Source organism: Pristis pectinata, chromosome 13 (assembly GCF_009764475.1).
Source record: "Pristis pectinata isolate sPriPec2 chromosome 13, sPriPec2.1.pri, whole genome shotgun sequence".
Taxonomy (NCBI): Eukaryota; Metazoa; Chordata; class Chondrichthyes; order Rhinopristiformes; family Pristidae; genus Pristis; species Pristis pectinata.
The window spans coordinates 43021117-43039555 of record NC_067417.1 but is presented as its reverse complement, the minus strand read 5'-3'; the positions used below and the strand labels follow the sequence as shown (position 1 = coordinate 43039555).

Sequence of the window (18439 nt, the reverse complement as noted above, 5' to 3'; positions counted from 1 at the left end):
TGGATGAATCTGAGTTTGCAGTGAATATGGTTGGGTTTATCTGTGGTTACTATCTGTGGTGGCTTGGGATGGAAGGATAAGTATTGCTCAGGTAGGCAATTTGGTCAACAACTGCTTCAGTGATTTTTTTTAACTTCAGTGGAACTAAACTTTGGAAATTGTGTGCAACAAACAATTGCTACTGTTGTCGATCAGCAGCCAAATTTCTATTGCTTGCCTTTGACCCAGTGTTTTCTTTTTCTCTGCAGATACTTGGCTGAATGGATGGTCCACGGATACCCTCAGCAAATGTTTGGCCGTTAGACATCAAACGCTTTGGAGTGCTCCAGAGCAGCCGTACATTCCTTCGACATCGTGTCATGGAGGTGATGCGTAAGTCCCACAGACAGCTGATGTGTAAATGAAGAGTGTTTGAAGCAGGAACTTGCATGATAATGCAATCAGAGGCCATTAGCTCTGACTATAACAGCACTGGCTGGGTGGCGAATCTAGGAAGAGGAAGGTTTGGTTGATGTGCTGCTGTGTTTTAGTATAGCTACATAGAAGGAAAGTGGGGTTGTGGAATTCAGGGCTCCTGTCTGTTATTCACATGCTGAACTCCAGAATTCTGTTCAGCTTCCATTGTCCTGCAGGAAGAAGAACAGAAGCAGATTGAGTCAGTCACCTCTGCTGCCCCAACCACCAATGTTAAGTGTCCCAGTGTAGCTCTGAGTGTCCGCCTACACTTCCCACTTCCTCGGGAAAGCAGCCAATGCAATCAAGGACCCCTCCCACCCTGGTCATTCTCTCTTGTCCCACCTCCTGTCGAGCAGAAGATACAAAGCTTGAGAGCACATACCACCAGGCTCAAGGACAGCTTCTATCCTGCTGTTATCAGACTTTTGAACAAACCTCTCGTGTTAAAAGATGATCTCTTGATCTCCAAGTCTACCTCGTCGTGACCCTTGCACTTTATTTGTCTACCTGCACTGCACTATCTCTGTAACTAACACTATATTCTGCATTCTATTTTTCTTTTATTACCTCGATGTACTTGTGTATGGCATGCAAACAAAAGCTTTTTCACTGTATTTTGGCACCTGTGACAATAATAAACCAATTTCCAAATCCAATTCTATCTGTTGTTTGATATAAAAGAATTCCAGCCTGCCCCTTTGGTGGAGGTAAGAAAGGAATGAAAGGAAATAAAGGTAGAAATGAAAGGGTTTCTTTGTAATAAATACTGTAATTGTGGAGTTTGAGCAGTATCTGTGGAAAGAGAAACCAGTCAATATTATTTCCTCTCTGTAATGATGCAGTGCAATGATGTTTGATCTGTTTAAGTTGATGGACATTAACATCCCGGATAAGGAATTGACTTACCTGAAGTGTTCAGTGCTTCCGTTTTGAAAATCACTAATAGTTTGCAGTTTTATTCACGTAGACCACTGTTGATAAACATAACTTGTGCATCATTTCAACTTGCAGACTTCTTGTGTGGTCTGCACGCTATAACTCTTGTTGGGTTCCAGGTGGCAACCTTGGGTCTGGAAATTGTTGAAACACTCTTCACATTTTCTTCCCTTTTTAAATTGTAGCTCTAATGTACGAACTGAAGGTTCCCCGCTGGGATTTCCAAACTGGCCGACAGCTCAGGACTTCTCCCTTGTACGATCGTTTGGATGCACAGGGTGCTCGCTGGATGGAAAAGCATGGCTTTGAGAGAGCCAAACATTTTGTTCCTCCTGGGAAAGGTGAGGGCACATCATGCACCTTGCTCTTTACAGTGACAAGCTTTGCTGGTGTTGGCATTGTTGTTGGATGTGGCTTTGGGTAGTTACATGGAACTCTAGCAAAGATCTGCAGTTAATGTTGCTATTCAGAATTCACAGCTTCACTGTTAACTACTATGTGACTCTGCAGAGGGGACCTAATGTAGTTTAGTTTAAGTATGAATTGTATTTTTTATAAAATGTTCAGTGGCTTGGCTCATCCAAAAATGAGTTCTTCAGACTTTTAAGGATTTATGAAGTGTTGTCATGAATCAGACTCTTGCAATGAAGGAAGGGCAGCAGATAATTGATGTGCAGCAATGTTGCAGAAGTAGCAAAGCAATAATGAGATGGTCTGTTTTAGTGGTGTTGGGTCAAAGATAAAACATTGTCAAGACACCAAGGAGAGCTCTCTGCTTTCAGTACTGTGCCAATGGGACCTTGTATATTCAACCGTCAGTACATATATTTTAATGTCTTACCCGAAGGTGTGAGGCACTCCTCAGTACTATATGATATGTTAGCCGAACTTTTGTGCTCAAGTTTCTGGAATGGGATTTGAACCCATTATTCTCCTGACTCCAAGGCGATAGCACTACCATTAAGTCCGAGCTGGCACCTTTCCAGACAAAAAAAGTGTAATGTGACCAAGGTCTGAAAAAGTTGCTTTGTCTGTTTTTGTGTTACCATCTTTTAAGTCCTGAAGGTAATGTCCTTGGCTTTTATTTTTGCTCTGTGCTAGCCTGTCCAATGTTTTCAAATTAAGTACTTGTCACCTTTCCAGTTTCCACTGCATCAGATAAACTATTTCAAACTTGTACGTGCCCTTTCGAGCAACTGGAAATGTAATAAAAGCTGCAGTCACTCAGATGTAATTTGATATTAACATTGTTTGTCCACATGAATACTAAACTCTGATCCAGTTTCTATTGCTGCTCCAGATGGTCTATTCTAGCGGACTCTGAATGTTGTCCTGCTCCATCTGCAGTAAACATATGCAGCATAGGAAGCCCCACTGGAGTTGTATCCCTTTACTGGAACAATCAAACCAAACTCCTACTGATCCACTCTCTCTGTACAAAACTGTACACTTCTTGTCTTTCAGCTCTTTATCCAAGTTTCTGTTAAAAGGTGCCATGATCTTTGCCCCAACTACTCTCCACAAATTCTCTGCTGTTGAACACAATGGCATTTCTACCTGTTGCCTCTTGAGTTCTTTTGCCGATTCATGAAATCTTTAGCCAGTTACCAACCCCCCCACCACGAGAAGCAGTTTAACCCTATTCACTCCATCAAAGTCATTCATGATTTTGTTTGGAGCATATGTTTGTAAGTTAAAATATGATTTTTCATACTTTCTTTCCTGAAGTAATCGCCATCTTGTACCTTGTGATGATAATTATGTATTTGAAGCCCAGTCTCAGTTAATTTAAGTATTTCTCCTGATTTTCTATCAATTAGTGTGCAGAGCTGGCTGACTGAGTCTGCTGCAAATAGTGAGCTGACCAATATTAAGGTTAAACCTACATGGTCTTGTTCTCACCAATGTGTCTGTATTCCGGACATCTGCCTTTCCAAGCATTGGTAGAAGTGACCACCATACAGTCCTTCCAGAGACAAAATCCTGTCCTCTTATACAGGACTAAGTGGGGTAGACTCAGATCTGGAAGCTCAAAACAGGGCAACCATGAGCCTCTGTGGACTATCAGCAGCAGAAAAGCACACTGCCACAATCGATAACCTCGTGGATCAGCACGTTCCTTGTTCTGCCATTGTAATCAGATGGAAGATCAACTCTGAGGAGTGCAGGTCGTGACAGGAGCAGCACTGAGCATATCGAGAAATGAATTCCAATGTGTGAAGTTGCATTACAGGGCTGCATGTGTTAAATGGTTGAATACAATATACAGAGCTAAATGACCCCACATCCAGTGGAGCAGATCAAAACTATGCAGTCCTATTATATAGTCATGAATGGTGGACAATTAAACAGCTAACAATAAGAGGCAGTCCCAAGATTGTCCTCACTCTCTCTGAGGGTAGGGCCCCACTTGTTAGTGCTGAAGCATTTGTAACCATGTATAGCCAAAACTGTCAAGTGGATTAACTACTTCAGCTGCTTCCTGAGGTATCCACCATCACAAAAACTAGTCTTCAGCTAATTTGATTCATTCCACATGATATCGTTAAATGGCTGAGACCACTGGATACAGTAATTGATAAGGGACCTGACCACATTTTGGTTGTACTATTGAAGATTTCCACTACAGAATTCTAGGCAGATTGTTCCAGTCTAGTTACAACACTGCCAAATTGCCCAGGTATGTCCTGTCCACAAAATGGACAAGTTCAGTCCAGCTAATTACCACCCAGTCAGTCAACCACAATGTGGTGATGTTGTTGTCAAAAGTATGATCAGGCAGCGCTTTACTCACCAACAACTGCTCACAGATGCACAGTTTGGGCTTGTCAGGACCACTCTAGGTTCCATATTTCATCCCCAGCCACAGCCCAATCATGGATTGAAGAGCGGAACTTAGAGGTGAGGTTCATGGTGCTGAATGTCGAGGCAGGTGGTTAGACTATCTTTAGTTGGAGATGGTCATTGACAGATAGTCTTGTGTCACAAATGTTACTTGCTACTTATCATCCATGTGCCAATTGTTGTCTAATTCTTGCTACGTGCCTGCTTGAACTGCTTCATTCACTGAGGAACTGTGAATAGAATTAAACATGATGCAATTCATTAGCGAACATTCAGCTTACATCCTATGGAGGATGATGAAGCACCTGAGTTAGTGGACCCCTAAGACACTGCCCTATAGAATCTCTGCAGTCCTGTCTTGGGGCAGGGATGATTGACACCAGTCCCAAGACTGTCTTCCTTTGTGTGAGGTATGACTCCCAACTATTGGAATGTTTTCTCTTTGATGCTTTTGACTTTGGTTTAACTAATGCTCCTTGATGTCACGCTTGGCCAAATACTCAATTAGGGTCCTCACAGTAGCACCCCGAGACCATACCTCTTCCGCTAAGAGGGCAGAGGCAGCAGGTATATGGGGCAGCGCTACCTGTCCTTCCCCACTTGGAAATATGCCACTGTTCCTTCACTGTTGCTGGGTCTAAATCCTGGAGCACTTTACCTGCAGGATGGTGAGAGTACTTTCATCAGAAGAACACTGGTGGCTTAAGGGCATTCAGAGAAGGCAGTGAATGGCCTTACCTGTGATGCCACATCCCAGGAAATGAATATACCTGCGTTTGGCTGGATCATCTGATCGGTGCACTGGCAGTTGGGGAGTAAGTGCAAGTGCTTGCCTCTGTTTCTGATGGGCAGGTGGATGGATTGGTGGAATGACCGCTGATCGGTGAGCTGGCTACCTTCCAGTTGACAGCCTTCTGAAGAACCCACTTAAGCTTGCAGTACCGCCAGGTGGAGGAAACTCCCGGTCTTTGTCGGCGTGCAGCTACTCTCTGTCCAGTGAACCAGCTCCACCCAGGGTTCTTTGAGCAGCTGGACAGTGGGATGGGGAGAGGACTTTGGGTAATGAAGATCCCAGGGCCTCTTGTCTCAGTCTGGGTCCTGAGTGGAGGGGTCGGGGAACTGAATTTAGTGAACATTGCCCATATGTTTGCTCAAAATACAAGCCAGCAAGGCAGAGCTATTTTGGACAAAAAAAATTAAATGAATGCAGAAGCCAGCCATGGTTTTAAAAATATTTCGAAAAGTTTTTCCCACTTCCCCTTCCTGCGTGATTGTTGACGTGCAACCCTCGTGATGTCTCTCAGTTATGAATTCATTTGCAAAGAGGGACAAAATGAGGCCACTCTACAGCCAAAGGACAGCCGAACGAGATCACCAAGGGTTTCCAGTCAATCACTTGTGCAACGAAGGAAGTTCACATCAGTGTGCATAAGGCTGGGTCGTGCTGGGCATGTGACCCTCCAATGCACCAATGAATGCCACATGGCAAAGAGTGCACCTAGTTGGGGTTCACCAGTCTCATTGTTGGACAGCAAGTGCTGTAAGTTGCAGCCACAAAACTATGAGGGAGTTATTGGCGGACATTGTAGGACATTGTGGACCTCTAAATCACACCTGCCATCTGGCTATTCTGCTTCTGGAAGTTTTTCTAACAATCCTTGCTGTTTATCAACCCTGTTTTTATCTTCTTGGAAAATTAAATAATGCTGCATATATCCAAGTTTTAAATCGCATACATACATAGAATGGGAATGGACCCACTACTGAGACCATTGGTTTACAATGATTCTACCTTTTATCACTGAGCAATATAGCTCTGATGTCCTACATCAGTCTGTTGTCTCAGTCTCATTTCTTGTTATCTGTATCCTTGTCTGCTCCACTAAGGTGCACGAACTTCTTGCTGAGGACGGTGATTTCTGGAATTATCTGTCTCAGAGGGTTGTGAAGGGGATCATTAGAGTATTTAAAAGAGGACTTGGATATAATTTTGAAAGATCAGGGAATTATGAGCTATGAAGGACCAGCACAGAAGGGGACATGAAGCTTGGGACAGATCAGCCATGATCACGTTGAATGGTGGGGCAGACAGAGTGGGCTGCTCTTGCTCCTATTTCTTATGCACATGCGTAACCTGAAATCTGTGTCTGAAATTCCTTCTTTTATCTTTCCAGATTTGCTGGAATTGGACCAGAGGAAGACCTTCTACAAACCTGATTGGTTTGACATTGTTGGAGCAGAGGTTACATGCTGCAAGGAGGCTGTTTGTGTAATTGACATGTCATCTTTCACCAAGTTTGAACTTAGTGTAAGTTTCATAGAGTTCATGGAGTTATACAGCACAGAAACAGGCCCTTTGGCCCAACTGGTCCATGCCGTCCAAGATACCCATCCAAGCTAATCCCATTTGTAGCATTTGGCCCATGACCTTCTAAACCTTTCGTCTGAAACAGATGGATCAAGAAAATCCCAGGGTGTTCAGATAAACGGAATGTGATAAACGGTTGAAAATGTGAATTTTCAAAATTGGCGAAGTCCCACAAGGGTATCATAAATAGGAGTCTTTATAAATACAGACTTAAAAGATAACTGTAGCTGAAAAGTCAGTGGAACAGTTAGCTGCATTCTCACTGGCTGGGCACCAGGCTGAATATAGAAAGCTGTCAGGGGAATCGGTAAAAGAAATAAGGACAAAGAAAGAATGAGAGAGTAGGCAATAACTAGCACAAAAGTGAACATCTTTGATAGGTGTATAAATGGGTAGTAAATGGAGAAATGAGGCTAAGCTACAAAAGTGGACTTCACTTTATTGAGACAGCGCATGGCTGATAACTAGTATGAAAACATAGTAGGTAACTAGTTTGTCACAGTAAAAGAGAGATGGCTGTGATACAAGAGTGATGAAAAATTAAAGCAGAGCTTACGCAGGAAAGTTGATAAGTCACCAGGTCCAGATGTGACGTGTCCTTTGTTGGGAAAATTAGGTGGAAGTTACAGATGTACTGGCCATGATCTTCCATTTAGGGGCAGTGCTAGAGGACTAGAGAATTGCAAGTACTGGTTCTTATCTAGCCTACCACAACCTTTTCAAAATTCTTAAGTCTTTAATAAATCCCACCCAAACACATTGTTGCAGTGGAAGAACTTTTTGAACATTCTATAATGCTTCATTCATGGTATTTGTTCAAATGTTTCTCCTACCCTTCCCAAGGTTGTAATAACTTCCCTAGAATGGGATTCTAGAAACTGCACAAACTATTCCAGCGAGCCTAAACATTATCCTGTACTCATTGAACAGTTTTTCCCATGTTTACAAATACCTCCTGTGCTGCATTATAGCTGTGCGAGGTCCCTACCTTACATCAGTACTCCTAGAACTCACTGTTTCTTAAATCTGTTTGTGCGTGGTATATTTTTCTCAGCATTTTTTTTATCTTTAACTGATTCCAGAAACCATCTGACATTCCACTGATTGTTTTAGATTTCAGTCCACTTCAGTCTGGCATTCCTCCTAAGCTGACAAATACCATTCCTTACGTACTTATAAAACTCAATTAGATAATGAGCTCCTGGTCCCAGGTCTCTACTCCACAGCACCAGCCGTATCGTAGCAATCTGTAAAATAATTCAGACCCAAGCACTGCTTCATGTGCTTTCATCCACTCTTTTATGCCAATATCATCCAGTACATTAAGCACATGTGTTAATTGAGTATCCAGATGTGGCTAATTGCATTTATGGTTAGTAAATAAAAAATGAGTAGTAAACACCATCTAGCATATGAACTCAATCTTGTATTCACGAGGCCTGTGTGTCTATTGGTGTCCAGTTGTGCATTTGTTGTGGAAATATAATACACACGTTTGAGACTTTTTTGGGCTATTGAGAGGTTTTTTTGCTTATTTCATGGTCATGGTGACTGTTTCTCAAATATACACACATAAAAGTAGATGTCTTCTACTTAAATTAGTACATGTCGAAAACATTGTACCATAGTCACATCTCTAGTTGGTTGGTGTCATTTAAATCATGGCAACTATATTCCTTTTTATACACACGAGTCTTAATTTCTCACCTGGTTTGACCTCAGCAAATGCCTCCATTCCATTCTCATTATTTTCCTGAATAATTCTGTTAAACTTTATCCTTCACAAACTATTGGTCATCCCTGATTAGCTGCCTTTGGTGTCACTCATTCATCTTTATAAACGGTAGAAATGTTCCACAACAAAGATATGTCTGACTGCTGTGTCATTTGCTGCCTTCTCCCACTGTCCCCTCCTCTGTTTCTATTCGCATGGTCAGTGAAGTGGCCACTCATCAGTCACAAGACTCCAAGAGAATAAAATGCACTCAGATTTTTAAAAAATGCCTTTTAAGAGTCTTTGTGTAACTTTTCATATAGCTCTGTTCCTTGTTTGTGCGATGATTACTTGGGTTATTTTGATTTTGTTTTTCCTCTTATACTGAAGTACGTGTAACAGAACTGCACCAGAATTTACCTCTGCATTGCACCTAACATTGTGGACCCAACTGTCCTGACTGAGAACATTGTGCAGTTCTTTACTAACTTAAAACTACTCTGTCAAGAACATACAGTGACGGTTTGTTGGTAGAAGTGGCAGTCATTTTGTGAAAAGCAAGATCTTGTAGTGGAAGGCCCCAGATACTCTTCCCAGTGTAGCAGTTTCTGATGCTGGTGGTTGAGGCAGAAATGTTGGTCAGGGTGGTTGCACATTCCTGTAATTGATACGTGAAATTGAGGCATCAAGTCTTGCAATATTTTTTTTTGCACACAGCTTTAGATTCTGAACCAGTTCATTTTTTTTTCTTTCTGGCACCATGAAAATCTACCTAACAAAAAAATTGGGAATTATTCCAATTCCCACGTTCGTGTGCGTTACAATTTGACCATTTAATTCAGTCCTCAGGTGACCAGGCGCTCGAGATTTTGCAGCACCTCTGCTCCAATGACTTAGATGTTCCCGTGGGACCACATTGTACACACAGGAATGCTGAACGATCGGGGTGGGCTACCAGAAATGACTGCAGTGTTGTGCGGCTCAGCAAACGCAGGTAGTTGTTCAAATGTCTGCACATGGGGATACACGTGCTGCAAACTTAAGAGACTATTGCATATCAGGGCTACAGCTTTATCATACAGTGGCTGAAAGAATCTAGGAGAGAGTGGGGTTGTTTTGCAGTTTGACTTGGGAACTAAACTCAATGCCAAGGGTAGAAAATTTTTCCTGGTTTGCTTGATTAGGTTGAATTTAAGAGATCAACCTTGTGTTGGAACAGCAGACCATGTATCCAACTTGTGTCCTAAAGCTGCTGCATTTTTTTCTCTGGTCCTCTACATTCACTCTGCACTTCCTGCAGAATATGACTCTCAATGCCAGCTTGCCATGTTCTGACCTGCTGAACAGAGAATTCTGCTAAGACGAAGCTGAGTTGAGCTTGCCTGTTGCTGGCACCTTGTTTTATTTAGCCACATCATCACATTCCAGTACATTACCCTGGCATTTGCCAGTAAGAAACCAGGCTCACTGTAATGGAGTTACTGAATTCATTTCTGGAGAGCTGAGCCCTCTGCCCAAAAAAGGAGTAAAATGTATCATTCTTTAAACATTTCATTATATTTGGATTTTTTTGTCAGACTGTAAATTTAATTTTTTCATTAATTTATGGCCAGCTGGTTTGAAAATTACGCAGCTGGTTCCTTGTTTTTGTCAGGTTTTGGTGCATTGTGTTGCAATTTAGTTTTTTTTTTGCTAATTTACATAGATGAAGAGAGGTTTTGTACCAGAACGAAAAGTACAGATGGGATGAGTGCTTATGTTCAGGGGCACTGAGTATTCAAGTAATAGCAGAGGCCCAAGATAGAATGTCTGGAGACCAAAATAACTGCAGAAAATAAGATGTTTATTCTTTTCCACACTTATTGGCAGTAGGACAGAGGTGGTGTTTTGTGTTGATGCTCCTTATCACAGCGTGGAATTTAACTTGCATGCTGTTTTTTTTTCCAGTTTCTTCATCATTTCCCCCACAGGACCAGCAGGTACATTGTTGGTCTTGGCTCAAACAGCATATCCCAGAGACAATCAGCTGCACCTTGAGGATGTAACCTGGAAGTACACAGGTACTGCATGCACAGGGGACAGTCGCGCACCACAAATGACAGCTGTTCTGAGTGGTTATGCCACATTTGTCACTCAGCTACTTTCCGGGGGCATTTCCTGAACAACTTGTATTCTTGATCTTGAGCTGTTACAGTTATACTGCTTGGGGGAATAAAAGCTCTCTCAGAATTTCACTGAAGTGACTAGGTAGTGCCTGGCGCTAGAGAGTGATTTACAAACTAACCGCTGGGAGAAAATAAAAGCTTAACAATCACGGAATTGGTCTTTTTTGGTTAATTATGTGCCATTCGAGAACTAGTTCTAGAACTGTACCAGAGAGGGTGGGTGAATGACATTCTTCATTCATGGAGGCAGCAGGAGGCTGCTTGAAACCCCTATCTGACATTCAGTACGGTGTGTTTCACCTATCTGCTCAGCAGCAGCTGATCACACAGGAATGTTTAAACAAGGCGCAACACAAAAAGTGCTGGATGAACTCAGTGGGTCAGACAGCATCTATGGAAGGAAATGGATCATTTCCCTCCATAGATACTGCCTGACCCGCTGAGTTCCTCCAGCGCCTTTTGTTATTGCTCCAGATTCCAGCATCTGCAGTCTCCCGTGTCCACATGTTAAACAAGGAATCTAGACTCTTTCCAAGTAATTCCTCATTCTTGTTTACCACTTTTAACTTTGCATTAATACAGGGTTAATTTTTGCTTCCCTGAGCTGCTGGTCTGTTAGATAGACAACAATCCTCCCAATCTGCTGCACTCTGTTTTATGGTAACCCAGTGAACCACTATTTAAGACTGGTGCAGTTATTGTTATTTAAAGGCCCTGTCCTGACTGACCAATACAGTAATGAATATATTGGGGACTTGTTCCCTGTCGACAGAAGTTCATCCCTTATTACCAGCACGGCAGGGTTACTCATAAATAGGGAACTGAAAACCTGAGCTTGTTTTCTAGCTCTTGTCTGAGGAAACAAGTTTAAGCAGCAGCCTGGTCACAATGCAAAAGTTCACTTTTTTTTTTTACACGTGCACAAAGTAGCCAGTACACAGATCCAATACAGCACTGAATCCTGGATAAGTACAAGTCGCTGAGGAGGAGGAGTTGGTTGGTGGGTGTGTTCAAGTTGTGCTGTAGTTTATGGTAGTGTAAGAACCTGAAGCAGGTGTATACCCTTAATGACTCCTGCATCAGTCGATAAAATTGTAGATTATCCTATTTCTTAAGTCCATTTTCCTGCCAATAGCCATGTTCCCTGATCTTACTGTTCAAAAATTTGCAGAGAGCCCCTTTCAGTATACTTAACTGAGCATTGACAGCTCTCTGAAGTAGAGAATTCTAAGATTTACAGCCCTCATCGCTGACCAAAATAACCCGTTTTCTATCCTGAGACAGGAAGAGTTCCAGAGTTTAAGGCTGCCCCACCACAAGGAAACAACCTTGTGGCATCGACAATCCATTCAGAGCTTGTGTCTTTTTAATTACTTCACCTCCTAATAAGTTTGGTGTAAGTATAGGCCATATTTCAATTGTTTCTTTGTAGAAAAAATCTTCATCCCAGGAATTAGTTTTGAATCCAGACCTACGTGGTCTGGATTCTGAGAACAGTGTTGCTCAGGAACAGTGATCAAAACTGCACACAGTGTTCCAGGTGCTATCTCACTAAAGCCTCAGTCTCACCAAGGCTTCCTTGCTGTTGTATTCCGATCATCTGGTAAAAGAGCCAGCATACCATTTACCTCCAAAATTGCTTACTGCATTTGCATGTTTACTTAAATTGGTTCACTCTGATCACTCTGTACAGAAATATTTATTATCTTCTCACATTTAAAGAAAAATGCTTTCCTATTCTTTCAATTGAGGTACATCATCTCACATTTTTCCCAAACTGTACTTCGTCTACCGCACTCCTCCCACTTGGGTAATCTGTCTTTTGCAGTCTGTGCCTTACAGCTCACTCTCCTACCCAGCACTGTGTCATCAGCAGTATTTCGACATGTGACATGTTTTCATCTGTCATTCATATTAATTGGGAATTGTTAACATGGAACAGTACAGCACTGGAACAGGCCTCTGCCCTCAATATTGTGTCAAACTAATTAAATGCTTAACTAAACTAATCCCTTCTGCCTTTACAAGATCCATATCCCTTCGTTTTCTGCACATTCAGAATTGTTGAGGCCTACAACTGATCCCTCTGGCACTCCCAACAACAGTAACAGTCTGACTTCTGAAAATGACCCACTAATCCTGACTGATTTCTGTCTTTTATTCCAATTGTCTTTTCATGCTAACATGCTATAACCAAACACTATAGGCCCTTGTTTTATGTGGCAACTTTTTATGTGCTATGTTATGTTTTCTGAAGGTCCAGACAAACTATATCCATTGGTTCCATGTGTCTACAATGCTAATTGAACCCCCAAATCCTTCATAAACCATGCCTATTCATGATTTTCTAAGCACTCTGTTGCCAGATTTTTTTTATGTCAGATTCCAGCATTTTGCTTATGAGTTGCTGCTTCATAATGGCATGGGTCTAGAAATTGGGAGGAAGAAACTGAAAAGTTATCTCATAGAGGTTTATGTAACAATAAATGATACTGAATGGGTAATTTGAGAAAATGATCTCAAATAAATGATGACCAGAATGTGTTTAAACTAGTGATGGAAACATAGATCAAGCAGCATCTGAGGAGAAGAAATAGAGTTAATGTTTCAAGTCAATGACCCTTCATTAGAATTCAGTAACGTTAGAGATTCAACTGGCCAATTTCAAGAAAAACTGGAAGAGCTGGTTGTCTGAAATTGTTGAACTCAGCATTGAGGCTAATGGCTGTAACATGCCTAGGTGGAAGATGAGATCCTGTTCCTTGGGCTTATGTTGGACTTCCTTTGAAGTATCAAAGTTTAGTTTGCCTTTCCCTATACCCTTTACAAAGCAGAGATGTCCCAAGTTCATGACACCTTGCAATGGTACTAAAAAGTGCCTCATATTGGCTCATGATCATCCAGCAGGCAAAGCTGATCAGAATTGTGGGTCTTGGGGTATTAGTGCAGGGGAACCAATTATTTTAATGATGAAGTTATTCTCTTCCTCTCCAGCACTGAACTTGATTGGTCCCCGTGCAATGGATGTCCTTTCTGAGTTGTCTTATGTCCCAATGACTCCAGATCACTTCCCCTCGCTGTTCTGCAAGGTGGGTTAAAGAAACAAATCATTGGCATGTACCGAGAGTCATCAAAGAACAGGCTTTAGTCTACCTATTTGGAATGAAATTTGTCATCAAATGGCCCTCTCAGAAATTGAAGTCTTGCCCAGTACTTCACATTGTTCTCCTATCCAGTTACTATTTGAGACGGTTTTTCACAGTTGCCTGCCAGATACCATGTCTGCACAACCGGTCACAGTAATGCACTCAGTTTTAATCTATGATTTGCAGTGAAGGGAATGAGCCTGTGTATTTGGTTTAAGTTATCTTATGTCAGTGAATATAACACAGTGCAGCATGGTGCTAATTTCTATTTGTTCTACAAGCCTACAACTCCACTGTCCTCGGGGGGGAATCCTTCTTGATTATTGTATTTATTGTGTCGGAGACTTGGAAAAGAAGGAGACTGTTATTTGCTATTCCTCATTAATACAGCAGGATTAGGTTTCCATGTCTTGATTTCAAAAGTTAAGATCTGGTAGGAAACTTGTCAGTGGGTGTATTGCAATTGGGATTGGACAGGCATATTTATCAACTGTGTGTCTTTAATGAGAATGGTGATGCTGAAAGTGGAGTGTGCTGGTATTTACCCTTCCTCCATTTAACAGGAGATGAGTGTTGGTTACGCCAATGGTATTCGGGTGATGAGTATGACGCACACAGGAGAACCTGGTTTCATGCTGTATATTCCCATCGAGGTGAGTGTTAGTCACCTCAGTCTAATAATAAAGTGTTACTTATGTTGGTTTATTATTGGGTCTGTTTGCATTGATGTAAATTGGAGCTATTTATCAATGAGAATATTACACAAAGATTTGGCATATGTGAAGGGATGCACATGCTTCAGTGGGGAAAGCAGAGAACCACTTGGAGCAGTTTTATCCCAACTCGTGCTGTTAATCAACACTGACCTGGCAGTCAAGGCACTTTAATTGAAATTCATGGCTTGGGCTGGATTGTGGGGAGGTTTAAAAAAAATCAGGTCGAGTTCCTGCTCCAGTGACCATTGGCAGTAAATGAAAATCTACGACATTAGATATATCAAGAATTGTACTTCATAATGGTGCTTGGCATTGCTGAACAATCTCTCTGCAGTTGTCTTGGTTCACACTTAGCATGTAGAATGGGCTAGTGGAGGGAAGTCTCTGCTTGCATATGTACACTATACTGTATCGGGATTGGGCAGCTTGATGAGATGCAGCAGTGGCAACCAATCGCTCTGACTTTTCTGCTCCAACTTTTCTGCTCCATTTTCTAGTACGCACTTCACGTCTATAACGAAATCATGAATGTGGGGCAGAAGTATGGAATCCGGAATGCTGGCTACTATGCACTGCGCAGCCTCAGGATCGAAAAGTTCTTTGCATTTTGGGGTCAGGACCTGGATGCTTTATCAACACCATTGGAGTGTGGTCGTGAATTCAGAGTCAAATTTGACAAGGTGACTGTTCCTACAAGGATTTTTAACTAGATGTGAATTTTAACCATTTAAATTCTTTTCCAGAAAAGACGCATTTGATTGGGTTAAATTTAATGGAAGGTGCTCAGTTGGTTAATATGTGTACTTACTTTGTGTACATTTTAAAATGTATTTATCAATTTTCATAGACCTAGGCATTGCTGTCAGGGCCAGTATTTAATGCCTATCCCTTGGGAAGGTGGTTCTGAGCTGCTGCTTGAACCACTGTAGCCCTTCCATTGAAGGAGCTCCCACAATGCTGTAGGTGTGAACTTGGAGGGGAATCTGCAGGTGGTGGTGAGTTCATGTGTTTGAAGCCCTACTGCTGCTTCGTGATAGAGGTTGAAGGTTTGGGAGGTACTGTCGGAATAGCATGGTTGAATAAGAATACAGCAGCCACTGTGCGCCACTGGTGAGTGGGGTAGGTTACTCTGCCTATCCACCATGGTGCTCTAGTTTGGTCCTGTATCAGCTTGGCTGTGAATCTGTTCACCTCATCTCCTCATCAGACTGGTACAGAGTGTGGAGAAAGGACAATGGAAGGTCCAGCAGGCAGGGATAGGGGGCTCCTGAGGTGTTGGAGATGAGCCAACATGCATCTTTTGAGCTTCACTGAGGATGTGATCTAGTCAATATGAATTCTTCTAAAAAGGGTAGTGGACAACAAGATGTAGATTGGAATATTTTTATGAAGTTACATATACGCTAATACTCGTATGGCATTGATCCTTGTCATTTAATTGTAGGGGATTGACTTTATTGGCCGCGAGCATTGCTACAGCAAAGACAGAAAGGAGTTTGCCGACGCTTTACCATGTTTATCTTGGATGATCATGACATGGACCTTGACCTCTGGCCCTGGTGGGGAGAGCCCATATACCGGAATGGCCGCTATGTTGGCATGACGACCAGCAGTGCCTATAGTTACACACTGGCCCGTCATGTTTGCTTGGGCTTTGTTCACCAGTATGAAGAAAACTCTGGGGCCAAACTGGTGGTGACCCAGAGTATGTCAATGCTGGGGATTATGAGATCGAGATTGCCAGACAACGCTTCTGTGCCAAGGCCAAACTTTATCCATTCAGCTCCCTGTTTACCCAGAAGCGGAGGAAGGATGAAATGGAACTGAGCAGCTTTCAGGGAAATGAGACACAGCAGCGCCTTCCAGCATTAAGGTAGGATGGGTCGATCACACACACCCCAGGAAGGAGGCTGAAGGCCATTGTTACAGGCTTCTGGCGTGCAAAGTCATTTCTCTGGTCTTTTATTGTCTGTGTGTATCTAAGCACAGTTTTAAAATGGTTCTGCGCCTCAAGGTGCTGAACTTGGGTTTGCTTGCTTTAACCTACAATGGAAAAGGCTGCTGTGGTTTGGTGCATTACTTTTAACGTCATTTTTGTTTAAACAGAATTCGGAGCCCCTGGTATTTTGGTTCTTTGCTTTTTTTTTCAGATGAACTTAAGTTTTTGGAGATATGCTCCAGGTGACAAGTACAGGCTTATCCTTTCACTGATAGGCTTCTGAGCCTCACTTACCTTGCTATTCATTTATGAAGTGGAGGGTAGTTATGAAGCATCTTGATAAAATATTCTATTTTCTCCTGGGATCTGTACTAATTTTTATTTAGCTTCCAAGAACCAATTAGATACAGATAGCCTTAAACACTTGATGAAGAACCTGCCAACACTGCATAATTCCTGTGCAGTTCTGTGTCGGTGGGCTCAATTTTGAGAGTCCTTGTTCTCATTGTCGAAAGAGAATTCTAGGAGCTTTGCAGTGATATTTAGTTGGCTGTCAATAACTTGCCCATGCATGTCTATTTTGTGTAGAGCATCTCTTTGTATTGACCCGAAGTGAAAAATATAGTAAACATAATTTTTTGAATTGGTTGCTTAAGCAGAGCATGAGTGAGACATCTGTCTTATGGGAAATTTATACTGAGGGGAACTAGATAACAAAGGTTTTCCTATATTTATGGGCACAAGGTATATCACTATCTTCTATTTGGTTCATTTTAGTGGGTATATGTGTTTGTTTTATCTATATGTTAATTTTGCTGGTCTCCCTAATAAGAATGAGGTCCAAAGTTGGTGGAAATGCTCACCAAGAAAAGCATCTCTTGCAAGGGTGCAGATTCTAAGAGGTGTTATTGCCACGAAGCTTCAGTTAGTGAGAAGGCTATATCTTTGCAAGTGTTTTTGATTGTTTGCTGACTGGTTAGATTTACGATTAATTTAGGGTATTACACAAAAATCATTTCCACTAGTATGGTCAATGACATCATTCCAAATGATGGGGAATGTCATCTGTGTTCAAATAATGCCAAAGAATTAAGCTCTGCCTGGGTATCTTGGACTGAATTTATGGAGATATTCATTTACTGCAATGTGCAGCTCTTGTGGAGTTTTGGAATGGGCAAGTAGATTCACTGAGAATGCAAGATACAAATTTGTTATAGTAGACAGATTTCATTCAGTGATTTTTCCTGTAGAATCTGGGCAAACATGAGTCATGCTCTGAGAGATGTTGAGGCATAATTACAACACATCTTGGCTTCTAAACATGTGGTACACTCTAATCCCATTGATGCTGAATCAACAGTACACCCCACTCTTGGAATATAGAAAACAGGGTTGGATTCCTTTCCATGGTATTGTGTCTGTCATGTTTGTTAAAGGTGAGTTGCTGACGCCAGGGCCTGGTGACCAGAACGTTTGAGGACTGTAGGTCAGTCTGGAATTGACCTCCATCCCAGAAGTGGATAGGGGATACCTGGAATCTGTGGGGAGACCAGTATGCCAAACTTCTAGCCCTTTATCACTGAATAACCTACTAGCATGTACCATTTTGGCTTAACATGTGACAGGTCATTTATTGCAACTTTTACATCAGATGGAAAAATTTTAAAGAGAAAAATATATTTTCCTTATGGCTTATTTTTCCTTCCAGAGGGATTCCTCTGCTGCACGTGTGTGCAGGTAATGATGAGGCACCACAGCCTCTTCTCCTGCTCGAATAATTAATTCATTTTATTGTGTGCACTGAAGCTCTGCTTAAAAAAATTTCATTTAAAGATTTCAAAGAATATAGTTTGAGAATTGCTTGATGTTTTTCTTCCTAGACCATAGTGTATGGGGAGGAAGAGGTAAGATTCATTGTCTCACAGGGTCTTCCAGCAACCTTTCGTAACCAAGCATTCATTACACTCATCTCTTCAGTCAGTGGGTCCAAACTAATACTGGTAACTCATTGTGTGTACAGTATCTCAGTCTCCTGCACTTTGCAGCATAGTACAGTGGCATGCATAGGTTAACTCTGAATTAGAGAAGAACTGTGAATTTAGCTGAAGTGAAGAAAGTGGAGACTTCAGGTTGCATTTCTCTTGTGATTTTTTTT

General features: G+C 41.8%; 1 protein-coding gene across 1 annotated transcript in view; it reads left to right on the top strand.

The window, feature by feature from the left end:
- Positions 1 to 18122, top strand: part of pdpr (pyruvate dehydrogenase phosphatase regulatory subunit) — a 37407-nt gene extending 19285 nt beyond the window's left edge. Inside the window, 14 exon segments of the mRNA XM_052028590.1 lie at positions 249 to 283; positions 286 to 372; positions 1578 to 1733; positions 6411 to 6544; positions 9161 to 9312; positions 10266 to 10287; positions 10289 to 10325; positions 10328 to 10378; positions 13478 to 13572; positions 14193 to 14282; positions 14843 to 15025; positions 15790 to 15808; positions 15811 to 16044; positions 16047 to 18122. Coding sequence (XP_051884550.1) covers positions 249 to 283; positions 286 to 372; positions 1578 to 1733; positions 6411 to 6544; positions 9161 to 9312; positions 10266 to 10287; positions 10289 to 10325; positions 10328 to 10378; positions 13478 to 13572; positions 14193 to 14282; positions 14843 to 15025; positions 15790 to 15808; positions 15811 to 16044; positions 16047 to 16222 — 1471 coding nt within the window. The 3' untranslated portion in view covers positions 16223 to 18122.
- The last annotated feature ends 317 nt before the right edge of the window (positions 18123 to 18439 follow it).